The sequence below is a fragment of the Lampris incognitus genome, chromosome 5 (genome assembly GCF_029633865.1).
Source record: "Lampris incognitus isolate fLamInc1 chromosome 5, fLamInc1.hap2, whole genome shotgun sequence".
NCBI lineage: Eukaryota > Metazoa > Chordata > Actinopteri > Lampriformes > Lampridae > Lampris > Lampris incognitus.
This window is the reverse complement of record NC_079215.1, coordinates 2,177,982-2,205,292: the sequence shown is the minus strand read 5'-3', so window position 1 is coordinate 2,205,292 and position 27,311 is coordinate 2,177,982. Positions and strand designations below refer to the sequence as shown.

Below are 27,311 nucleotides of genomic sequence, written 5' to 3'. Positions count from 1 at the left end.
GTAGCGCATGGGAGGATCACACTATTCCCCCCCAGTTCCCCCTCCCCCCTAAACAGGCGCCCTGAGCGACCAGAGGAGGCGCTAGTGCAGTGACCTGGACACACACCCACATTCGGCTTCCCACCCACAGACAGTGTGTGTAGGGACGCCCAACCAAGCCGGAGGTAACACGGGGATTCGAACCGGCGATCCCCGTGTTGGTAGACAACGGAATAGACCGCCACGCTACCTGGACGCCCGGCCACATAAACTCTGTTTTGTGGAAATTTGTGACGTCTGAATTACATTCCTGTAACTAGACAGGCAAGCTTTAAGGAAATCTATGCATCACGCCACTTCCTCTGCCATACTGCCCCCCCTGCTCACGTGACCACACCAGGTTTTTACAGCGGCACAAAAAAAAGCAATGGAGGGAAAAGAAACTGTTGTGTCATGGTGGAAATATCATACAGATGCAGATGACGGACACTTCTACACGGACGACCGTGAGAATGTGAAGAGGAGAAGGTCTTCGTCTGGAGGCAGTGTAAGTTAATGGACACGACGTTTTAACTTCTGCTCTTTACACCTGGTACTCTTCACACCGTGGCTGGTGTGTGTTTGTTGTGTCTGTCAGATTTCATGAGTGACTTGAACAGCCAACACACACGCTTTCACTGTGTCCGGGTCATGTCGCCAGTCTTCAGACTCAGCTTCCTTGATACGACTTACCCTACTGTTCACTGCTGCCTCTACTCTCCATCATATTTTCTTTTCACTTTCTCTCCCCAATTGTACTTGGCCAATTACCCCACTCTTCCGAGCCGTCCCGGTCTCTGCTCCACCCCCTCTGCCGATCCGGAGAGGTCTGCAGACTACCACATGCCTCCTCCCATACATGTGGAGTCACCAGCCGCTTCTTTTCACCTGACAGTGAGGAGTTTCACCAGGGGGATGTAGCTTTTTGGAGAATCACGTTATTCCCCCCAGTTCCCCCTCCCCCCTGAACAGGCGCCCCGCCTGACCAGAGGAGGCGCTAGTGCAGCGACCAGGACACATACCCACATCCGGCTTCCCACCCGCTGACACGGCCAATTGGGTCTGAAGGGACGCCCGACCAAGCCGGAGGTAACACGGGGATTCGAACCGGCGATCCCCCTGTGTGCTTGTCTTTTTTAAATCTCTGAATGAGAAGGAGGCCAAACTTAAAAGTGGCAATCTCGAAGAGCTACGCATCAATAAATGTCCATCAGGATACTGTCTTTTTGTCGAAGGAGGTAACGCAATGACAATTCAGCCTATCGCCCACTAACGAATCCTCGTGTTTGCAGTAGTACCGAAATATACAAACCTGTGTCTGTGGCGCCATTCCCGCCAAAAATCAGAAAGCTGCGCACAGGTTGGCATGTTATTTTCCAGCACCCAGCAGTGATTGGTCCACCAGAGAGGATAAGGCGGAACTTCCTCTCTGATGGACCAATCAGAGAGAAGCATCAGAGACAGCCAGCTACCTAAACATGGTAATCTAATGGACATCTTCAAGTTTGCCACTTAAATTTCATGTAAGATCAAGGTGATTGAGTAGCTAGCCTGGGTTAGCTCGTGTAGCTAGGGTGATCCCAAAATCTCTGCAAACAGGCACATCCTTTATGGCTGCAGCGCATCCATCTGCGAACGTTTCTGACTTTTTTTTACTGAAATGGTTCCGGGGACATGACAATGAACCAGGTTTAAATCCAGAGGCCTGCTCAGTCAGCAGACGGCAGCCCAGATGAACGTGTGCTGGATGATACGGAACAAGTTCTATGATCCAGAGACCCGCTAAGTACAAAAAACTGTGGGATTAAACACTAGAGTCAGCACAGTTCAACACCAAGGAGTCCACGCTCTGAGAAAATAACGCCCCCGCGGTAAAAGTGGTGCAATGCATTGTTAGGAAGGAATCCAAAGAAAATTCTACAGCAGCTACTGTAACACTAAAGTTGACTTAAAATATGAATTAATTTGGTCTGAGATCAGAACTAAACGCAATATGCAAACCAAAATTCATTCACAACAAAACAAACGGTGACAGAAAAAGGTATAGTGATGTGTATGTATAGTATATTGTTCTGAGTGGTTTATCTACGTGCAGCGCATGCGATTTTAGACCCAATCAGCATCCATATTGTGGCTCCGCGTTCACAGAAGTGCAGGACGGAGAACTCTGTTATGCACCTCCCTCATGCCCAGGTCATGCTCAACTTCCCAACAGGACAAGCTGCTCCAAAAAGCCATCCGGAGAGGCCGCTGTACCTTAACTGCTGCACACAAACACCTCTACAGTACGCACACACAATTTATATGCATCATCTAATCCTTAAGCAACACGCGCACACACTTCCATGTCCAGTATTCACACACAGGCCCATGCTCGACCTCATCACCACGGGTCTGGTGCACTAACACCTGCTACACAGGGTGGGAAAACCCTCGAAGAATGATACATACACCGAATACTGTCGATTTTCCTTTATTTTTGCTAAAATTTTATATTTGAGAGATCAAAATAAACTACTGATGACAAATGTGCAAAATTCGTGAAACCAACGCCATACCCTCCTTGTCTAATTAGAAATTGCCGTTTGCTGGCAAACCTCCGTATGGTAAACCTGACTAGTCCATTCTCACCCTGCACAATCTGAGTCAGGAAATGGTTTGGAGGTGCTTCACCAATGGATCAGTTTCATGAAAATAATAACGCGCAACACAACACAGGCTTCGTTTACTGAAGACCTGCGACATAACAGCCTCACTTCACCTGTACTGACAGAAGGACAACGCCTCGTCTGGCTGAGTGTCGTGCCAGGGAAGAGCAGCAGTAGAGAAAGAAGAACCTCAGGCGGCCAAAAGTTTTTTAAGTTCCGACCATTTTTTTTCCTTTTCCTTTTTTTCTCCCCAATTGTACCTGGCAAATTACCCCACTCTTCTGAGCCGTCCCGGTCTCTGATCTAACCCCTCTGGTGATCCAGGGAGGGCTGCAGACTACCACATCTCCTCCATACATGTGGAGTCACCAGCCGCTTCTTTTCACCTGACAGTGAAGAGTTTCACCAGGGGGACGTAGCACGTGGGAGGATCACGCTATTCCCCCCAGTTCCCCCTCTCCCCTGAACAGGCACCCTGACCGACCAGAGGCGCTAGTGCAGCGACCAGGACACATACCCACATCTGGCTTCCTACCCGCAGAGACGGCCAATTGTGTCTGTAGGGACGCCCGACCAAGCTGGAGGTAACACGGGGATTCGAACCGGAGATCCCCGTGCTGGTAGGCAACGGAATAGACCGCTTGTTTTGTCATTTAATATTTTGCTTAACTTGGGTTTTAGAAAATTATTTCTTTTCATGCAACATAACTGGAGTAAATCAGGAATATTTGGAATCACCAACCACACAAGAACACAACCCATCTGACCTACGTTCCTCTCTCACACAAGAACATAACCCGTCTGACCTACGTTCCTCTGTCTCACACAAGAACACAACCCATCTGACCTACGTTCCTCTCTCACACAAGAACACAACCCGTCTGACCTACGTTCCTCTGTCTCACACAAGAACTAAACCCGTCTGACCTACGTTCCTCTGTCTCACACAAGAACTAAACCCATCTGACCTACGTTCCTCTGTCTCACACAAGAACACAACCCATCTGACCTACGTTCCTCTCTCACACAAGAACACAACCCGTCTGACCTACGTTCCTCTGTCTCACACAAGAACTAAACCCATCTGACCTACGTTCCTCTCTCACACAAGAACACAACCCATCTGACCTACGTTCCTCTTTCACACAAGAACTAAACTCATCTGACCTACATTCCTGTCTCACACAAGAACTAAACCCATCTGACCTACGTTCCTCTGTCTCACACAAGAACACAACCCATCTGACCTACGTTCCTGTCTCACACAAGAACTAAACCCATCTGACCTACGTTCCTCTGTCTCACACAAGAACACAACCCATCTGACCTACGTTCCTCTCTCACACAAGAACTAAACCCATCTGACCTACGTTCCTCTCTCACACAAGAACTAAACCCATCTGACCTACGTTCCTCTGTCTCACACAAGAACACAACCCATCTGACCTACGTTCCTCTGTCTCACACAAGAACACAACCCATCTGACCTACGTTCCTCTCTCACACAAGAACTAAACCCATCTGACCTACGTTCCTCTTTCACACAAGAACTAAACTCATCTGACCTACATTCCTGTCTCACACAAGAACTAAACCCATCTGACCTACGTTCCTCTGTCTCACACAAGAACACAACCCATCTGACCTACGTTCCTGTCTCACACAAGAACTAAACCCATCTGACCTACGTTCCTCTGTCTCACACAAGAACACAACCCATCTGACCTACGTTCCTCTCTCACACAAGAACTAAACCCATCTGACCTACGTTCCTCTCTCACACAAGAACTAAACCCATCTGACCTACGTTCCTCTGTCTCACACAAGAACACAACCCATCTGACCTACGTTCCTCTCTCACACAAGAACTAAACCCATCTGACCTACGTTCCTCTCTCACACAAGAACTAAACCCATCTGACCTACGTTCCTCTGTCTCACACAAGAACACAACCCATCTGACCTACGTTCCTCTCTCACACAAGAACTAAACCCATCTGACCTACGTTCCTCTTTCACACAAGAACTAAACTCATCTGACCTACATTCCTGTCTCACACAAGAACTAAACCCATCTGACCTACGTTCCTCTCTCACACAAGAACACAACCCATCTGACCTACGTTCCTCTTTCACACAAGAACACAACCCATCTGACCTACGTTCCTGTCTCACACAAGTCGATCTAACCCATCTTACCTACGTTCCTGTCTCACACAAGAACACAACCCATCTGACCTACGTTCCTGTCTCACACAAGTTGATCTAACCCATCTGACCTACGTTCCTGTCTCACACAAGAACACAACCCATCTGACCTACGTTCCTGTCTCACACAAGTCGATCTAACCCATCTTACCTACGTTCCTGTCTCACACAAGAACACAACCCATCTGACCTACGTTCCTGTCTCACACAAGTTGATCTAACCCATCTGACCTACGTTCCTGTCTCACACAAGAACACAACCCATCTGACCTACGTTCCTGTCTCACACAAGTCGATCTAACCTATCTTACCTACGTTCCTGTCTCACACAAGTCGATCCAACCCATCTGACCTACGTTCCTGTCTCACACAAGTCGATCTAACCCATCTGACCTATGATCCTGTCTCACACAAGTCGATCTAACCCATCTGACCTACGTTCCTGTCTCACACAAGTCGATCCACCCCATCTGACCTATATTCCTCTGTCTCACACAAGAACACAACCCATCTGACCTATGTTCCTCTGTCTCACACAAGTCGATCCACCCATCTGACCTACGTTCCTCTGTCTCACACAAGTCGATCCACCCATCTGACCTACGTTCCTCTGTCTGACATAAGTCAATCCAACCCATCTGACCTACGTTCCTCTGTCTGACACAAGTCGATCCAACCCATCTGACCTACGTTCCTGTCTCACACAAGAACACAACCCATCTGACCTACGTTCCTGTCTCACACAAGTCGATCCACCCATCTGACCTACGTTCCTGTCTCACACAAGTCGATCCAACCCATCTCACCTACATTCCTCTGTCTCACACAAGTCGATCCAACCCTCTGACCTACGTTCCTCTGTCTCACAAAAGAACACAACCCATCTGACCTACGTTCCTCTGTCTCACACAAGACGATCCAACCCATCTGACCTACGTTCCTCTGTCTCACACAAGAACACAACCCATCTGACCTACGTTCCTGTCTCACACAAGTCGATCCACCCATCTGACCTACGTTCCTCTGTCTCACACAAGTCGATCCAACCCATCTCACCTACGTTCCTCTGTCTCACACAAGAACACAACCCATCTGACCTACATTCCTCTGTCTCACACAAGTCGATCCAACCCATCTGACCTACATTCCTCTGTCTCACACAAGAACACAACCCATCTGACCTATGTTCCTCTGCCTCACACAAGAACACAACCCATCTTACCTACGTTCCTCTGTCTCACACAAGTCGATCCAACCCATCTGACCTACATTCCTCTGTCTGACACAAGTCGATCCAACCCATCTGACCTACGTTCCTGTCTCACACAAGAACACAACCCATCTGACCTACGTTCCTCTGTCTCACACAAGTCGATCCAAGGCATTTGAGGGGGAGGCGTTTTCTCACATTTACAGTTTTTTTCTTTGAGACAGTCACGTTACACACTTTAAAAAGACACTGTTGGCTGCAGGGGCACAAAATGTGGAAAAGTGGTCTGAGTCAACGCCAGGTTGGTGCAAAAAAAATAAAAAATAAAAAAGACACCTTGGTTTAGTTGTGTCATCTCACCATCAGGGGTTACTAAATCATTGTTCCTGCTCAGTTCAACTCACGCCAATGTGAATGACAACTCTGGTCCCTATCGTAGACGACCTAAGTGGAGGAAGCTTTAGTGTGGTTAATGCCGTCTGCGGCTGTCTGCAGGGAACAGATGAAAACACACACTGCGGCGGGCAAAGCAGCGCAGACCACTCCAAATCACAGCACACCTGGAAGCTTTTTGCTAAAAGAAAAGAGCGTGGCCGAGCCGAGCGAGCACCACCAGCCTTACTTCCTTCCTCCCAGACGCACCTGATCAGAGTCTTCCACAACTGCCTTGTCCTGAAACCACAGGGAGAAGTCAGCCAAAACGGCCATCTCACTTAGCACAGCTCGTATACAAACCCACCTGGGGAAAGGACCGTGATGGCTGATTGGAGCATAGAAAAAGAAACATCCGTCTGGGGCCGAGGCGAACATGTGAGTGTGAGGTGATGTTATCATTCCCAGCTATAACTAACTTCTGTAGGGACACACTACAGTGTTTACACACACTGTGGTATGCCTGACTGTGCTTATGCATGCATTTATCAAAATGTCATGTGCACTTGCAACGGCACTGGCTTACTGTACAAGCACTAGGTGTGACGTACGGAAGGATTTAAGTTGAAAATAATATCAGAGAAATGCAGTTGGAAATGAAGTAGGAAGAAAAAGCCAACATAAAGAAAAAAAGGAAGGGGAATCCATTAAAATTAACATGCAACATTTGTGAGAGAGAAATGGGAACACTAAAACTAATCACAGGTTCTGGTGTGTGGGTACAGACGAAACTCATGTTTAGTTAAAGTTTGAATTTGTAAATAACATTTTACAGTTTCTGGTAGTGTGACCCCCCCCCCAACGCACTCAAACCCCCCCCCCCGATTAATAACAAACGCTGGCTGTTTTCTTGGCGCAATGCTGACCCCTAGTGGTCAGACGGGGTACTGTATAATATTCATTCTGCGTGTTTCATTAGTATTGTTTGAAAAAAGCTTTGAAATAGACACAATTTCCAAAACATGATAAATGAAAAACAAACAAACAAACAAAATAAAACCAAACAAAATTCTTCTTCTGCGCTACACACAAATTGGTATGAATTGAGACATGCAGGCAGGCAAGGTGACCTGCAGACAGGACAGAAAAACCTAACATGAAATAAACAGACATGAAGCAGGAGCATCCTGCTGTCAAGATCAGCTAACAAATGAAGCCTATTCCGGGAAACCCTGGAGGAATAATGTGCGTTTAAACCTTGTTGGTCGTTCTGCTGCACTTCATATTCTATAAATGCATGGACTCAGTCACCATCAAGCATGTTGTGCATGAAGAGAGAAAGCATAAAAAGGAAGTTTACAAGAAAGAAAGAATGACATTGACCAAAAAATAAATAAATAAAATAAATAAATAAAGGCAGAAAAACACCTGACATAACATTCACATACCTAACTCCAATAAACATGACACAAATCAGTCTCCAGGTAGACTAACTTTGGCATCTTTATCAAATGTGCTTCAGCAAAAATGCAAAAACAAAAACAAAACAAAACCTGCCTGCTAAAAGACTCAAAATTGATCATTTTCATAATCCAGGCTCTTAAATTTGGGACGTGGATGAAAAACGGCCCCTGCAGCAAACCAACATTTCTGTTTCTTTCTTCAGGTTGCTGCGGAGGTCAGTTTGCAGAAAAATGTTGAGATTATCCCTGAAGGCAGGACTAAAGGACAGCCGTGTATTATTCTCCAGGTATGTTTAACCACATTCTGATGACATGCTGTGTTGTCCTCCTGTTCAAGAGGACCAGCTTGACACGGCTACTTCATGCTGGAAATCTGCGACCCATCTTTTCTGTTTTAACTCTTCATTAGAAAAGCACACAGGAGTAACGGTTAGTGTAGCGTGAATGTCTCTTTCTTGGGTTATCGGTGAGGAGAGATGGGGCGGCGGCGGGGAACGAGTGCACAGAGACGAAAAGATGAAGGTGGAAAGTGATACCGGGAGGAGGGCAAGTTAGAACGAGAGACGAGAGGAGGGGAGAAAATAAGAGGAGGAGATGTAAAAGGAGAGTCGGGGGGAGGAGGAGAGGTGAGATACCTTATGGTTAATTTGGCAGTCCTGAGAGCAGGGTGTGGGGTGGGGGCAGGAGAGAAACTCAGGAGTTAGATTAGACAGATTACACAGATCACAGGTTAGACAGGACAAAAGAGGAGCCGTCGGCAGGTCTCATGAGGCACACACAGCAGGTGGGCACGGGAAGCTACGGGAAGAAGAATGAAAGAGGAGTTTTGTGAAAGAGAAGACAGGTGGTGAGACATACACACCTGATAGTCTGTACCATCAAACACCAAATACAACACAACCAACACACCAAATACAACACAACCAACACACCAAATACAACACAACACAAGGGGATGAAACCATTTAAAAAAAAAATCTTTTAAACCTAGTAGCATTGTTTTGCACACTGGGTCTGTTTCGGCCTCCCAGGTGAACTCAAAGCGGTTGAACCTGGATGCTGTGTAGGCGTCCAGGTAGCGTGGCGGTCTATTCCATTGCTTACCAACATGGGGATCGCCGGTTTGGAAGGGTGGGAAGCCAGATGTGGGTATGTGTCCTGGTCGCTGCACTAGCGCCTCCTCTGGTCGGTCGGGGCGCCTGTTTGGGGGGGAGGGGGAACTGGGGGGAATAGCGTGATCCCCCCACGCGCTACGTGCCCCTGGTGAAACTCCTCACTGTCAGGTGAAAAGAAGCAGCTGGCGATTCCACATGTATGGGAGGAGACATGTGGTAGTCTGCAGCCCTCCTCGGATCAGCAGAGGGGCCGGAGCAGAGACCGGGATGCTCAGAAGAGTGGGGTAATTGGCCGGACATAATTGAGGCGATAAAGGGGGAAAAACTAAAAATAAATATATATATATAGTAGTACTCTGCAGCAGGGGTTACAGACGGGCTACTCTGCAGCACGGGTTACAGACAGATTATTCTGCAGCAGCGGTTCCAGACAGGCTACTCTGCAGCAGGGGTTACAGACAGGCTACTCTGCAGCAGGGGTTCCAGACAGGCTACTCTGCAGCAGGGGTTACAGACAGGCTACTCTGCAGCAGGGGTTACAGACAGGCTACTCTGCAGCAGGGGTTACAGACAGGCTACTCTGCAGCAGGGGTTCCAGACAGGCTACTCTGCAGCAGCGGTTCCAGACAGGCTACTCTGCAGCAGGGGTTACAGACAGGCTACTCTGCAGCAGGGGTTACAGACAGGCTACTCTGCAGCAGGGGTTACAGACAGATTATTCTGCAGCAGCGGTTCCAGACAGGCTACTCTGCAGCAGGGGTTACAGACAGGCTACTCTGCAGCAGGGGTTCCAGACAGGCTACTCTGCAGCAGGGGTTACAGACAGGCTACTCTGCAGCAGCGGTTCCAGACAGGCTACTCTGCAGCAGGGGTTACAGACAGGCTACTCTGCAGCAGGAGTTCCAGACAGGCTACTCTGCAGCAGGGGTTACAGACAGGCTACTCTGCAGCAGGGGTTCCAGACAGGCTACTCTGCAGCAGGAGTTCCAGACAGGCTACTCTGCAGCAGGGGTTACAGACAGGCTACTCTGCAGCAGGGGTTACAGACAGGCTACTCTGAAGCAGGGGTTACAGACAGGCTACTCTGCAGCAGCGGTTCCAGACAGGCTACTCTGCAGCAGGGGTTACAGACAGGCTACTCTGCAGCAGGAGTTCCAGACAGGCTACTCTGCAGCAGGGGTTACAGACAGGCTACTCTGCAGCAGGGGTTCCAGACAGGCTACTCTGCAGCAGCGGTTCCAGACAGGCTACTCTGCATCAGCGGTTCCAGACAGGCTACTCTGCAGCAGGGGTTATAGACAGGCTACTCTGCAGCAGGGGTTCCAGACAGGCTACTCTGCAGCAGCGGTTCCAGACAGGCTACTCTGCATCAGCGGTTCCAGACAGGCTACTCTGCAGCAGGGGTTACAGACAGGCTACTCTGCAGCAGGAGTTCCAGACAGGCTACTCTGCAGCAGGGGTTACAGACAGGCTACTCTGCAGCAGGGGTTACAGACAGGCTACTCTGCAGCAGGGGTTACAGACAGGCTACTCTGCAGCAGCGGTTCCAGACAGGCTACTCTGCAGCAGGGGTTACAGACAGGCTACTCTGCAGCAGGAGTTCCAGACAGGCTACTCTGCAGCAGGGGTTACAGACAGGCTACTCTGCAGCAGGGGTTCCAGACAGGCTACTCTGCAGCAGCGGTTCCAGACAGGCTACTCTGCATCAGCGGTTCCAGACAGGCTACTCTGCAGCAGGGGTTACAGACAGGCTACTCTGCAGCAGGGGTTCCAGACAGGCTACTCTGCAGCAGCGGTTCCAGACAGGCTACTCTGCATCAGCGGTTCCAGACAGGCTACTCTGCAGCAGGGGTTACAGACAGGCTACTCTGCAGCAGGGGTTACAGACAGGCTACTCTGCAGCAGCGGTTCCAGACAGGCTACTCTGCAGCAGGGGTTACAGACAGGCTACTCTGCAGCAGGGGTTACAGACAGGCTACTCTGCAGCAGGGGTTACAGACAGGCTACTCTGCAGCAGGGGTTACAGACAGGCTACTCTGCAGCAGGGGTTACAGACAGGCTACTCTGCAGCAGGGGTTACAGACAGGCTACTCTGCAGCAGGGGTTACAGACAGGCTACTCTGCAGCAGGGGTTACAGACAGGCTACTCTGCAGCAGGGGTTACAGACAGGCTACTCTGCAGCAGGGGTTACAGACAGGCTACTCTGCAGCAGGGGTTACAGACAGGCTACTCTGCAGCAGGGGTTACAGACAGGCTACTCTGCAGCAGGGGTTACAGACAGGCTACTCTGCAGCAGGGGTTACAGACAGGCTACTCTGCAGCAGGGGTTACAGACAGGCTACTCTGCAGCAGGGGTTACAGACAGGCTACTCTGCAGCAGGGGTTACAGACCGATTATTCTGTAGCAGGGGTTCCAGACAGGCTACTCTGCAGCAGGGGTTACAGACTGACAGACATACAGACCTGAGACACAGGAGCTAATTTTGGAAATGTATTTTATGTAAGACAGCACATGGAAGTGGAGGCCAGGTTGAAGGTGTGCATTTCCATGTGATTTTAAGTGTTCAAACTACTAAAACTATCTGATTTGTCACATTTGGGGAAAAACTCAGAAATGAGGTGGCTTTAAGGTGTAGTGTGAACAATGCCCACGTATACGATAATGAAGTTGTCACTGTGGCAGGCAGGGTGTGGTCTGCACCTTGGTTTACACACTAATGTGCATACTAACAATATGCAAATTTTAGTATGCACAATGTTAGTGTGCACACTATAGTATGCACATCGTTAGTATGCAAGTTTATCATGTGAAAGGTATGTGTATGCATACTGCACAGGTGTTGACATTACGGTCTCTAAATGATCAAAACCGTCCCATAATTCTTTGTGTCTTTGTCGTTTCTTTGGATTAACCAGCTAGGGGAGCCCTTTCCAAAGCCGTGGCTCACAAATCCAAATACATTTTTTAACGACTTCATGATAAAATATGTTTAGCATAAATAAAGAGCTACAGCTAAATCAAAATGGATGACGCAAAAGCGACAAAGTTCTTCTGGTGTTACGAGGGGTCACTTCTGCTTGGACGTGAGTCAGCCAAGTGCAACCCTGAGCACACCGCTGTCTACATAGTGAATAATATGTCCCAGGAGCCGCCAGGGCGGCACGGTGGTGTAGTGGTTAGCGCGGTCGCCTCACAGCAAGAAGGTCCCGGGTTCAAGCCCCAGGGTAGTCCAACCTTGGGGGTCGTCCCGGGTCATCCTCTGTGTGGAGTTTGCATCTTCTCCCTGTGTCTGTGTGGGTTTCCTCTGGGTACTCCGGTTTCCTCCCACAGTCCAAAGACATGTAGGTCAGGTGAATCGGCCAGACTAAATTTCCTAGGAGTGAATGCGTGTGTGTGTGTGTGGGTGTGTGTGTGTGTGTGTGTATGTCGGCCCTGTGATGGCCTGGCAGCCTGTCCAGGGTGTCTCCCCGCCTGCGCCCAATGACTGCTGGGATAGGCTCCAGCATCCCCGCGACCCTGAGGGAAGGATAAGCGGTTCGGATAACGGAATGGAATGCCCAAGAGTACATTCTACATACTGAAAGGTTTTTGTGTATACTGCATACTAACAGTGTGGACACCACCAGGGAGAATCAGAATCATGTTTATGAAGGTTTGCATATACATGGAATGTGACTGGTTTCATGGCTCTCCCAGTGTACTTAACACAGCATAACAACAGATGATGCTCCTGTGGTCAGTAAATGCAGCAGTGTGAAATTAGAAATTTGGCACCTCGTAATATTCAGAGCCCGCAAGTAAAGTTCCATGTTTGATCATTTATGAGAAACTTTTGAGCATTTTTGTATTGCCATTCTAATGCCACTAGGAGGCGTCATGAAGTCTGCTGTGTGCCATCATGAGCTCAATAACGGGAAACTACTGAGTTTCTCAGCACCGTTTCAATGGCGGCTCCCATGAAATCATCAATTCTGCTTAAAAACGGACTTTCAGAGACTGCCATCCTAGTTGTATGAGTTATTTATTTCCCATCATGAGCACAAACCGCTAATTTATGTCAAAATCCATCCATCCATTATCCAAACCGCTTATCCTTACTCAGGGTCACGGGGATGCTGCAGCCTTTCCCAGCAGTCATTGGCAGCAGGTGGGGAGACACCCTGGACAGGCCGCTAGGCCATCACAGGGAACACACACACACACACACACACACACACACACACACACACACACACACACACACACACACACACACACACACACACACACACACACCTAGGGACAATTTAGTACGGCCGATTCACCTGACCTACATGTCTTTGGACTGTGGGAGGAAACCGAAGCACCCAGAGGAAACCCATACAGACACGGGGAGAACATACAAACTCCATACAGAGGATGACCCGGAATGACCCCCACGGTTGGACTACCCCGGGGCTCGAACCCAGGACCTTCTTGCTGTAAGGTGACCGCACTAACCACTGCACCACTGTGCCGTCCATATATCAAAATGTATCTTCTTAATTGCATTTCTCTGGGTTTACTTTTCCTTTTATAGTAATATTACGCTTCAGGAAAGCCAAAATATTACACACAACACCTTTAACTTCTGTCTACATGGTTGTTTGACAAGACCTGCAGAGAAGCTTGGGGATATTATAGAACTGTGGACTGAGCCTGAACAACGAGGAGAAATCCCTCAACTTGTTTTCAGGTCCTCAAAGGGAATCTGTATTAAAATAATGAGAACTGTAAAGCCTGGGCTTATGGTTGAAGTATTTTTTCTTTGCTTTATAAGGCGGTATAGTTTCTCTTCCAGCACTGTATTTTTGCAGCAGCATGAAAATTCCCCTGCAGACTTAATGATGACTTTCTGTGTACGCCATTACAAAGAAACACATTGTAAATTGTGGGAGGGCGAGTTTGGCACTCCATTTGTGGATTTGATGTAGATGAGTAATTCAAAATATTTACAATCTCGACAGCCGGCGTTCTCCGAGGTCTCTTGCAGGAAGAGTAAGAAAGCACCCAGGGGTTTGGAGCTCATTAGAAGATACAGTCATCAGCATCCTTTTCAGTCTAGCAACACCGCTGTCATGGAGAACGGATGGCAGGCCATCACTCATCTCCAGGAGGTGTCGGACATGCTTGTTTGAGAGATGAGGGGAGCCGCCTGGCCATGTTAACAATAAGCGATAGAGATGTGTTCATGGTGGATTAAAGAGGAAGCTGTCAGGATTTAATTAAACAAGAATAATGAGGGTGGAGTAGTCGTTTAGGAGCGGCGCCGCTAGGCTTGTAATTGGACCTTTTAAAACATGGAAAAAATTAAGATTTCCACATCATTAACAACAGTTACTAAAATTAAACCTCATAAAAAAGAGCGGCACATTTCTCAAGGGGCCCCTCACAAATGTCATTATGACTGGTTGAACTCGGGGGTAGAGAAATAAATGAAGTGAAAGTATTTCTTTCAGAGTAAAAGCCACCGACATCCTGTACTGGTCTCATTCATACTAGATAGGAACCTCCAATCATTTCTCCACTGGCCAATTTTCAAAAAAATGACCACAAATCATACACTGTGTAACAAAGGGAGTCTGTGATGTCATCCACAGCTTCCTGCAGAGCCGTTTTGAAGCTCCATGGTTGTATTCAAGCTTGCCGCCATCTTTTCAAATTCAGGAGCTGGAAAGTCAAAAGTCGAGGGAACAAGGCGGAGCCTGCCTTGAGCCGAGGTGATGCCTGCTTCAGATGCGTGAGCAACCTGTCAATCACCCTGTACAGAGACCTGTCAATCAAGACAACCACGCCCCCAAACAGATCCATCTTTGAGCCTTTATGGTCTCTTAACTGAAACAGAATTTTCAAAATTCCCACCAAATAACATTAGAAGACAGGAAATCAGCTATGAGGAATTTGGCGCCAGCATCTAGAGGCCATTAGAAGAAAAGCATCTGAGTGCACTTCGCATCAGCTTCAAAAACTCTTTCTGGGAAAAACACACTGTTAAATCCTGCACAGAGATGATCCGAATCAACTAAAGCTTACTCATATCTACGTGGCATCACTGCCTTAACAATGTCATGAAGCCGGAGATATTCTTTTCTTCACTAAAATTCCTGATGGAGGATGAAGGCTGTGTCCCGCTGTGGTTGGGATGCTGCCACCAGAGGGTGGCACTCTCACATTCTCTCTATAATTTAACGAACATTAAGTGCAGACGTCCTATTTATATTCGAAACTCCATCCTCACCTCAAATTTCTGCCTCAATTCTTCGTTGCCGTCGTCCTCCTCTGAGATGGGCACGTTGTAGTACTCGCCCTCTTCCTGGCACAACATCTTATACCTGGAGGAGGGGGGACGGAGAGGTGGGGAGGGGGGCAGAGAGAGAGAGAGAGAGAGAGAGAGAGAGACACGCAGGAAGGAAGACAAATAAACACACAGATAAACAGAAAGAGAGACAGATTATGCCTAGAAATAAAACTCTCACTCTTTGCCCTTTCTGCTCTTCTTCCTCAAGTCCTGCCTTTCTGCTCTTCGTCCTCTAGTCCACATTTCACCACATCTTGCAGATCACATCAGACCGCATCAGATCACATTCAATATAAAAACCAACAAATGCTAACATCTAACTCTGAGCCAATACTTTTTCCACTGAAATCCCGGAGATAAAAAGTCTTGTCCTCAGCCGAGGCCTGCCGTTTGCTTTGTGTTGGCAGAATGGATCATTACTAATACTGAAGACTTTCTCTTTTTCAGACTTCAACTACATATTAACACAGCTATTTGCAGCCTTGTTGTAAAAGCATGGTGTAATTTCAAAAGGGGGCGTCAGTGTGTTTCTATGCATGCTGGCAGCCTGATGATGAGGCGGTAAAGGCTTTACACTGACTGGAGCAACAGTAAGGTGTCTTTATCAGGTTATCATCATCGGGATGAGCATAACCCGTTTACAGCAGCCACACTGTTGGTCAATCTTTCAGTTTGTTAGCACATGTGAATGGCATGCAAAACGTCAGAAGATGTGGTGCATGGGATGTTGGTGCAACTGCCAATCACAGTGAGAAGCAGTATGTTTAGGGAGACGCTGCTTTTTGGTGAATTCACCTGTCAATAGAGTCTTAGAAACAGATGAGGAGGAGTTAACAGATAAATTGGAATAGTTATAATTAAAATTAAATAAAGTTCTCTTTCAAATCATACATCCCAAGAGTACGTCGTCGCCATCTTACAATGCTGTGATGCCAACATTCCCAAATATTCTGTGAACAGTACACATGGCCATTGAGACTCTAGTTAATGCTCAGACCTGTTTGCACATGAAACCCCTTGTTGGTTTCGGTTGTTATGCCACTGTATTGTTTGTTGTTTTGTTGTGTTTTTTTTGGGGGGGGGGATTTTCCTCCCCTTTTTTTCTCCCTCAATTGTATCCGGCCAATTACCCCACTCTTCCGAACTGTCCCGGTTGCTGCTCCACTCCCTCTGCTGATCCAGGAGGGCTGCAGACTACCACATGTCTCCTCCCATACATGTGGAGTCACCACCCACTTCTTTTCACCTGACAGTGAGGAGTTTCACCAGGGGGACGTAGCACGTGGCAGGATCACACAATTCCCCCCAGTCCCCCCCCCCCGAACAGGCGCCCTGACCAACCAGAGGAGGCGCTAGAGCAGCGACCAGGACACATGCCCACATCCAGCTTCCCTCCCACAGACATGTCTAATTGTGTTTGTAGGGACACCTGACCAAACCGGAGGTAACACGGGGATTTGAACTGACCGATCCCGTGTTGGTAGGCAACGGAATAGACCGGTCTGCTACCCAGACACCACCACTGTATTGTTTACAAGGGTGGGGGTACCGGCAGCTACTGTATTGTTTATAAGGGTGGGGGTACCTGCGGTCACTGTATTGTTTATAAGGGTGGGGACACCTGCAGTCACTGTATTGTTTATAAGGGTGGGGTACCTGCGGTCACTGTATTGTTTATAAGGGTGGGGTACCTGCGGTCACTGTATTGTTTATAAGAGTGGACACCTGCAGTCACTGTATTGTTTATAAGGGTGGGGACACCTGCAGTCACTGTATTGTTTATAAGGGTGGGGACACCTGCAGTCACGGTATTGTTTATAAGGGTGAAGATACCTGCAGTCACTGTATTGTTTATAAGGGTGGGGACACCTGCAGTCACTGTATTGTTTATAAGGGTGGGGACACCTGCGGTCACTGTATTGTTTATAAGGGTGGGGACACCTGCGGTCACTGTATTGTTTATAAGGGTGGACACCTGCAGTCACAGTATTGTTTATAAGGGTGAGGATACCTGCAGTCACTGTATTGTTTATAAGGGTGGGGACACCTGCACTCACTGTATTGTTTATATGGGTGGGGACACCTGCACTCACTGTATTGTTTATAAGGGTGAGGATACCTGCAGTCACGGTATTGTTTATAAGGGTGGGGACACCTGCACTCACTGTATTGTTTATAAGGGTGAGGATACCTGCAGTCACGGTATTGTTTATAAGGGTGAGGACACCTGCAGTCACTGTATTGTTTATAAGGGTGAGGATACCTGCAGTCACTGTATTGTTTATAAGGGTGAGGACACCTGCAGTCACTGTATTGTTTATAAGGGTGGAGACACCTGCAGTCAGGTGAGACTGAAGAGGTCACGCAGATGAAGAAACGTTTCTCTCAATACACCTTGTGTCCAGATGAACTGATTCAACTTTCTGTGATCCCAAGATACTCAAGCGTAGCTTAACCATGTGATGTGATGTGCTACTTCAGTACACTTCAACATCAAATATTACTGGGACCAACACAGAAAACTGCAGTTGAACCTTTAATATCCAGGAATTCCCCTTACAGACACTACCACTGACTGTCCCTGTGACAAACTGGCCAGTTTCCAACAGGGCTCAGACATGTGACTGCTTGTGACCTGTCTTGTCGTGATGCTAAACAACATGGTTTTGATGGCGGGTGTGTTTACATGCACACTGCATGTAATAAATCTGTGTGAAGTCTTAACTGACAAAACCCAATCAAGGCCCCTGGAATTTTGTCCTGTTGTTCAATATTTTTATAGGTGAAAGTCTTTGATTTCTTTTGGTTTTTAAAACTGTGCATGATAAAAAAAACAAAAAAAAACAAAACATGGCTGCCAAGGTGCTGAAAAAAAAATCCAGTTGGTGTAAAAGCCGAGGAAGACTTTTCTGCTTTCAGTTGTAGTAAAACTGAATAGCGTTGTTAGCTGATTGTGTAGTAACACCAAAAAGAAACCTGTGCATGGAGGAGAGTGACGGAAATCCACCGCACCGGCTGGAAGGTGGGCAGATCAAGGGACGCACGCGGCTGATGTGTCGTTTCTGTGGCGCACACACAGCGAGTATGCAAAACTCCTAATGATCAGACTTCTCATTTGCATATGAATGCATGCTGGGTGACAGGGTGTGGTTTGCACATTCGCTTGGCAGCAGAGAAAGTCACCCGGGCCATGATGAGGGGCACCTGTGCACAACAACCTTCTCTGTCCACATGTGTGTTTTCTGAGCAGCCATGACCAAAAGCTTGGGAAATGCTGTCCCGCTGTATGGAGTGTGTAACCCACCATAAATACACACGCAAGTGTTGCTCTCAGCCCCTGGATAAGAGAATATGAACAACTTTGCTGCCACAAAGGGATTTTGGACTGACCGAGTGTCAGACCTGCGGCGTTTGCTCTGGTTATTGTCCCTGCACAGCGGTGGACTGCTGTTGTTTTGTGTGACCTTCCAGTGATGTTGTGCAAGCCTGTCACAGACGGTAGTTATCAACGTGCGTGTCTCTTACCAGCCACAGATGGGGGACTTCATGAGCTCTGACACGCCAAAGGAAAGGGCTCCCATGAAGTCGTTCCTGGTGGTCCGGTCCCAGTCCCACACCTCAACTGACAGCCTGCGGTCCTTGTCAGCAGGCTTCAGTTTGCTGCACAGTACACAGACGGTATGTAGGTTTACATCTCAGGCACACGATTCATATTTCAGTCACAAGTGTGCTCAAATTAAACACCATAGTTAAGCCATGCAAATTTCAACTGCAATAAATGATGATGACGATGATGATGATGAATGTACGTTAGGAAGTTGTTTTTTTTTTGGACCCCCTCCCTTTCTCCCCAATTGTATCCAGCCAATTATCCCACTTTTCTGAGCTGTCCCGGTCTCTGCTGCACCCCCTCTGCTGATCCGGGGAGGGCTGCAGACTACCACATGCTTCCTCCCATACATGTGGAGTCACCAGCTGCTTCTTTTCACCTGACAGTGAAGAGTTTCACCAGGGGGACGTAGCGTGTGGGAGGATCACGCTATTCCCCCCAGTTCCCCCTCCCCTCTGAACAGGTGCCCCGACGGACCAGAGGAGGCGCTAGTGCAGCGACCAGGACACGTTCTCACCTACAGACACGGCCAATCGTAGGACGCCTGACCAAACCGGACGTAACATGGGGATTTGAACCGGGATCCCTGTGTTGGTAGGCACCGAAATAGACCGCAAGGCTACCTGGACGCCCTCCATGGTCCACTTTTATTCAAAATCTCTTCACTGATGTAACTATTTTTCCAAATGGTGTCTATCCATGTCAGCCATACAGGATTTTACTTAAACCCCAAGCCTTAAATCCATCCTTAAAACAGTTTTGACATTTTTGAGCCCTGCTTTGCTTTTGTACTTTTTCTATTTCAATGTTTCAAGCACAAAGAACATTATGATTTTAATCCCATCTAATCTTTGAGAGCACGGTGCGATTAGAATTGAGCCGAGGCTGGCCAGCTGTTGCGGATCCACACTCACAAAGTGAAGGTCTCGTTCCAGGCCGGATTGAGGCTGGAGCGGATGGTTTTGGTCTTCTGCTTGGTCTCATTTTTGGGGTCCGGGATGAGCTTGAGCTTGACGTAAGGATCAGACAGTCCGTTGGGGTCCATGGGGATCAGATTTCTGCCTTCACCAACTGTGTGAGGAAACAGCATGGGGACATGAACCTCATGTCAGCATACAGGGACACAGTAATCCACATATAAAGACCACAACACTTCACCTGGATGCTGAGACAAAGCTACAGGTCGCACAACTTAACTAAAATCAACACATTCAAGGAAAGACATGGAAAAATATGTAAAAGATATGTAAAAAAATATGTAAAGATATGTAAAAAACATAGATGACCCAAAACCACAATCTCCAGGAAAGGCTGAAAGCAAGTAGACAGTAAAGAAAATCTAGAGTGAAATCTACTTTTCAAACCTAGTCCATCTTGTGTGACTTTAAACGCTGATCATGGAGGTTGTGAATGCTTAATGCAAAGTAACGAGCGAACGTTTAATGGAAAAGTCTGACGCAACATTTCACAGCAGCAAAAAAGTCGTATTCCTAGTACCACCTGAGATACTTGAGAAACTTTATGGATCCCCGTGGGAAATTACGCTCTGTATTTAACCCATCCTAGATGAAACCATCAATAATAACTAAAACTAGTAATAATAACTAGTAATAACAACTGAAACTAGTAATAACTGAAACCAGTAATAATAACTAAACTAGTAATAATAACTAGTAATAACTGAAACAAATAATAATAACTGAAACCAGTAATAATAAATGAAACTAGTAATAATCACTAGCAATATTAACTGAAACTAGTAGTAATAACAATGCAGTTAGGCCTCTTCTTGACTGCCTCCACGGTGTGAAATGTCGGATGGCAAAAAAACGGTCTTCAATTAAATGAGACTAAGTCCGCAGTCGTAATACTTGGTCCCCCCAATCCCATCGGGGGTATATTTAATCAGATTAACCTCCATGCCCATGCCAGAAATCTTGGTGTCATTTTTGATCCAGCATTTGACTAACAAATTACCTCTGTGAAAGGGAGTGAAAGGTTGCTGCTTCCAGCTAAGAAATGTTGCCGAACTTAAGACGAGTTGAGTCTCGTTTTCTGGTCTGAAGATGGTCACTAATACCTTAAATTTCCTCTAGGCTGGACTACCACAAATTTATTTATTTATTTTTTTAGATACTTTATTAATCCTCTTGGGGAAATTCTGCTCTGCATTTAACCCATCCTAGCTGTGTAGCTAGGAGCAGTGGGCAGCACCCGCAAACCGAGTTGGTTTTGCCATGCCTTGCTCAGGGGCACAGACAGGAGTATTAACCCTAACATGCATGTCTTTTTGATGGTGGGGGAAACCAGAGCACCCGGAGAAACCCCACCACAGACACAGAGAGAACATGCAAACTCCACACAGAGGACGACCTGGGATGAGCCCCCAAGGTTGGACAACCCCGGGGTTCGAACCCAGGACCTTCTTGCTGTGAGGCGAAAGCACTAACCACTGGGCCACCGTGCTGCTCATCAGATTTGGTTTCTGCAAGTCTGATGGCTTCACCAAGACATTACAGTAACAACTCTCTTCTCTTCTCTCTCTCTCTCTCTCAATTCAAAGGGCTTTATTGGCATGAAAGTTTTACAACAATGTTGCCAAAGCATCAAAAATACAGCTTGAACGGTACACAATAACACTAATAATGAACATCAACACAACATTGTAACGATCAATAAAGAAACAATAACAGAGCCATAACAATAGAGAAACAGAAGTAGATCAGAAGGTGGAGCATGGGTTGTGAGGAGACTACAGCTGTCATGTGTTGTGCTGCTCGTCTCTCAGGCTGTCACATGACCTGACATGTCTCGCTGCATCTATGGCGCTGACACTGTTTTCCCCAAGTACATGTTGCATTTTGGTCTGGTCAGAGAGTGTGTCCAAGTCATGTTGGTCTGGTCAGAGAGTGTGTCCAAGTCATTTTGGTCTGGTCAGAGAGTGTGTCCAAGTCATTTCGGTCTGGTCAGAGAGTGTGTCCAAGTCATTTTGGTCTGGTCAGAGAGTGTGCCCAAGTCATTTTGGTCTGGTCAGAGAGTGTGTCCAAGTCATTTCGGTCTGGTCAGAGAGTGTGTCCAAGTCATTTTGGTCTGGTCAGAGAGTGTGTCCAAGTCATGTTGGTCTGGTCAGAGAGTGTGTCCAAGTCATGTTGGTCTGGTCAGAGAGTGTGTCCAAGTCATTTTGGTCTGGTCAGAGAGTGTGTCCAAGTCATGTTGGTCTGGTCAGAGAGTGTGTCCAAGTCATTTTGGTCTGGTCAGAGAGTGTGTCCAAGTCATTTTGGTCTGGTCAGAGAGTGTGTCCAAGTCATTTTGGTCTGGTCAGAGAGTATGTCCAAGTCATTTTGGTCTGGTCAGAGTGTGTCCAACTCATTTTGGTCTGGTCAGAGAGTGTGTCCAAGTCATTTTGGTCTGGTCAGAGAGTGTGTCCAACTCATTTTGGTCTGGTCAGAGAGTGTGTCCAAGTCATTTTGGTCTGGTCAGAGAGTGTGTCCAAGTCATTTTGGTCTGGTCAGAGAGTGTGTCCAAGTCATTTCGGTCTGGTCAGAGAGTGTGTCCAAGTCATTTTGGTCTGGTCAGAGAGTGTGTCCAAGTCATTTTGGTCTGGTCAGAGAGTGTGTCCAAGTCATGTTGGTCTGGTCAGAGAGTGTGTCCAAGTCATGTTGGTCTGGTCAGAGAGTGTGTCCAAGTCATTTTGGTCTGGTCAGAGAGTGTGTCCAAGTCATGTTGGTCTGGTCAGAGAGTGTGTCCAAGTCATTTTGGTCTGGTCAGAGAGTGTGTCCAAGTCATTTTGGTCTGGTCAGAGTGTGTCCAACTCATTTTGGTCTGGTCAGAGAGTGTGTCCAAGTCATTTTGGTCTGGTCAGAGAGTGTGTCCAACTCATTTTGGTCTGGTCAGAGAGTGTGTCCAAGTCATTTTGGTCTGCTCAGAGAGTGTGTCCAACTCATTTTGGTCTGGTCAGAGAGTGTGTCCAAGTCATTTTGGTCTGGTCAGAGAGTGTGTCCAAGTCATTTTGGTCTGGTCAGAGAGTGTGTCCAAGTCTTGGAATTTACATTTAATTTTTGTGAAGAATTTGGTTCTTAAGTCTTCATATGTGCTACATTGTAGCAGGAAATGTTGCTCTCTCTCTCTCTCTCTCTCTCTCTCTCTCTCTCTCTCTCTCTCTCTCTCTCTCTCTCTCTCTCTCTCTCTCTCTCTCTCTCTCTCTCTCACACACACACACACACACACACACGATATATTTGCATGCACACAAATGAAAGGAGATACTTGCATGCGCATGCACAAACAAATAAATGTCAATGATGTCACACAAAAATAATTCAGCATACACAATTTTAAATGACACAAATATCTGTGTGCCTAAGTACACACTGCTCTGTTGCACACACACACACACACACACACACACACACACACACACACACACACACACACACACACACACACACACACACACACACACTGTGCATACATGCAGATGCCCGCAGCGCCCCACGGAGCCAGCGTGAATGCCTGTTCGCCTTGCCGGGCCCTGACCAGCAGAGACCCAGCAGAGCTCTCCACATGGCCGCGTCGGCCACACTGGAGGTGTGGCCCCAGTTGTGAAGATGACAAGAGCTTTGCCGTGGAAACAACACAGCACTGCTGCAGGACTGCAGGAGGTAAAATGCCGAGCCCTTCATCTTGGTGGGAATACTCTGAATGAGATACTCGAAGGACTGGGAGGAGATCTTGAGTTGAGTCTACAACAGATTCACACTTCTTTCCTCGGGTCAATACCAACACCACCCTTTGCACAGGGCAAAATGAACCGCTGCTACCCAACACTGGAGTGCACAATTTGTTACAATGCAAAGGAAAATATATCTCTAGTAGCAAACTGCCAAAAGTGGTGTAGTCCACTACTCTACCGTACAGCACCCATCACATGACATGATCTTAATCTGAGCTACTGGAAAAGCCTTAAATTGCAAAATGCCTTTTTTCTCTCTGCATGACTATGCAAAATCAAATTACAAAGGGAAAATTTCACAATTCTGGGGTGGCAACCTTCCATTTACTTGTTTTCTTGCAACCAGCACATGTCCTGAACAGGTTGCAGGATTAGGGGAAAGGGTTCGGGGGAGATTGCAGAGACAGAGAGAGACAGAGGAGATGGGGAGAAACAAAGACAGATGGAGTTGTTACGGCAAACTCGGACTGTGTACATTTATAGAACAGGAGGATACTATAAATGGCATAAGCTGACAAAATATGGCTTTTTTCCAGAGGGGGAAAAAACAAAAACATAATTGACATCGGGAGTACATCCAGAGCCCTTTGGCTTTTTGCCTGTTGCAAACTGGATGGATGGATCCCATTCGCCACTTGTTGAATATGAAGGTGGATGACACAAGCCACAGCCATTAGATATGTTTCACCAACTTACTACACAAAAAAACCCTTCATCCGGCTAATAGCCAGAATGTGGGTGTTACATCATCTTTCCTTGACAAACCCATCCGTCCTTTTTAAGCTGGACCCGACTCAGCCTGTAATATGGTACATTCTCTGGCGTATTAACCTGAAAAACCACGGTGCACTTTTCTTAATGCCCAGATACGTAACAGCTTTCACCCCTCTACACGCCTGTTTTCATCTTTACCAATAGACCTAACATCAGCAACCGATACACAGCTGCATGACAGTAAACACAATGGCAACACATTATGTTACACGAAATAATGCCAAGTACGTCTCCGACTGTCTCCGATTCTGTTTGTGATATTCATGGACAAGATCTCAAGGTGCAGCCAAGGTGAGGAGTGTGTCCACTTTGGGAACCTCAGAATTGCATCTCTGCTCTTCGCAGATGATGTGGTTTTGTTGGCTTCATCAGAACGCGACCTAGCAGTGCTCACTGGCGCGGTTTGCAGCCGAGTGTGAAATGGCCGGGATGAGAGTCAGCACCTCCAAGTCTGAGGCCATGGTTCTCTACCGGAAAATGGTGGATTGCTCCCTCCGCGTTGGGGATGAGTTGTTGCCTCAAGTGAAGGAGTTCAAGTATGTCAGGGTCTTGTTTACGAGTGAGGGTAGGATGGAGCGGGAGATTGACAGGTGGATTGGTGCAGCATCAGCAGTAATGTGGACGTTGTACTGGACCGTTGTGATGAAGAGGGAGCTGAGCCGGGAGGCAAAGCTCTCAATTTACCAATCAGTCTTTGTTCCAACCCTCACCTATGGTCATGAGCTTTGGGTAGTGACCGAGAGGGTGCGATCACAGATACAAGCAGCTGAAATGAGTTTCTTCTGTCGGGTGTCTGGACTCAGTCTTAGAGATAGGGTGAGGAGCTCAGAGTAGAGCCGCTGCTCCTTCGCATCGAATGGAGCCAGTTGATCAGGATGCCTCCTGGGCGCCTTCCTTTGGAGGTTTACCGGGCACGTCCAACTGGGAGGAGACCCCGGGGTAGACCCAGAAGTCGCCGGAGGGACTAAATGTCCAACCTGGCCTGGGAACACCTTGGGATCCCCCAGGAGGAGCTGGAGGGCGTTGCTGGGGAGAGGGACGTCTGGAGTGCCCTGCTTAGCTTGCTGCCACCGCGACCCGACCCCGGAGAAGCGGCTGAAGATGAGATGAATTAAGATAACTCCGCTGCGGTATTTAAAAATGCCCGGTAATACCCCATGCGCGCATTAGAGCGCTATATAAAATGCAACTTGATCTATTGATTGATTGACTGATGACATAATGACTCAAAATGACGCAGTGATGCGTTTCTCTGACCAATCAGAGGCCTGCATTGATTTTGGTACCGCTCCAGCTTTTTTGGAACCTCGACAAAGGTGGTACAGAAAAGTGGCAAGTTACCAAAATGCCGGAACTTTCCAGTAATGGAAAAGGAAAAAAGGCGAGTTGAGCTGAGCCGGTACCGTGTAGTGGACAAGGGGCAGAAAAGAGGTTTTAATCTGCACACCGCGCAGTTTTTCGGGTTACAAACGACGCACCTCGGACCGCCGCCATCTTTTAATATGGCGGAACTTTGAAACGTTAGCTGAATACATTGGCGCCAAACAACTAGCAGCCGCTAACAAGAAGCTAACGGAGTTAGCATGCTATTGATAAGTCACAATGTTACACGCAGGAAGTCTTGGTTGAGTTAAAGAAGTACACAACTTACATACCGAGCCCCGCTCGTTGTCGCAGTCCCGGGATAAACCGTCGGCACAGCATCAGACTTCACATCTCTTGCCTTGGGAAAACGTCGGCATTAGCTTGCGGAAACACTGCTCACCCGAGCCACGTCGCAGAGCCGCCGTCCCCGCGGGTTAGTGGCCATGTGAGCCTGCTGTCCGCAAATAAAGTCCCACCATTTCCGCAGCGCGGTGGGGTGTTTTGGTAGCTAGTGGAAGGAGGCGCCGGGGTCCGGTTTAGCTTCCAAAACGTTCACTAGGCTAATGCTAACTCGCTCTCTGGCCGCCCTGCGCAGGAGGTTCCCGCCTTCTTTGCCCGCCCCTCATTTGCCCGCCCCTCATTTGCATATTAGACAGCGATTGGCTTTCGGATTTGTGACGTACCAAGTCTAGTTTACTCGGAGTACGTTTGAATCTCAGATTTTAGGGGAGTCCACTGACAGCTGCTCCTTCAGTAGGGAGGAATGCGAAAACACCGCTCTAGCGACAAATTTTCCACAGATATCAATCAATCAATCAATCAATCAATCAATCAATCAACCAATCAATCAAACAATCAACCAACCAATCAATCAAGTTGCATTTTATATAGTGCTTTTCTAGCCGCAACAGCCACTCAAAGCGCTTTACAATTAATTAATTCACACACACACACACACACACACACACACACATAACTATTGCGTTTCATTGTTCCACGACTTACTTTTCATTATAGTGGTAATGGTTACAATAAGATGAAATTTGAGCGTTGTCTTGTCTCACTGTGCCACAGCAACACTGAAATTATGTGTACATTAATAAAAGTATATTGAAGCAAAAAGTAACTAATTACTTTCATAACGCAGTTACTCGGTACTTTTTTGAGAGCGGTAACTAGGAACTGTAACTACTTCCATCCATCATCCAAACTGCTTATCCTGCTCTCAGGGTCGCACGGATGCTGGTACCTATCCCAGCAGTCATTGGGCGGCAGGTGGGGAGACACTACTTACTAATATTAATTTACTATATTTATTTATGATTACTATTATTATTACTAAGTTAATGTTAATTTATTATGTTAATGTTACTATCATATCCATAAATTTCCCAGCTCTGGTTTCTTGTATAGGTCAGTATAGTCACGGCGAGACATTTTCGGGGACACCAACATGAGGAAAAACACATTTTTGAGTG

General features: G+C 47.3%; 1 protein-coding gene across 2 annotated transcripts in view; it reads right to left on the bottom strand.

The window, feature by feature from the left end:
* The window catches only part of prkcaa (protein kinase C, alpha, a), a 412,324-nt gene that overhangs the window by 143,534 nt on the left and 241,479 nt on the right, over positions 1–27,311 (bottom strand). For both annotated transcript variants that reach the window (XM_056281110.1, XM_056281111.1), the window contains exons 6-8: positions 19,877–20,033; positions 18,878–19,012; positions 15,293–15,386 (exon numbers count right to left, since the gene is read on the bottom strand). In XM_056281110.1, coding sequence (XP_056137085.1) covers positions 15,293–15,386; positions 18,878–19,012; positions 19,877–20,033 — 386 coding nt within the window. The remainder of the gene's footprint in view (positions 1–15,292; positions 15,387–18,877; positions 19,013–19,876; positions 20,034–27,311) is intronic.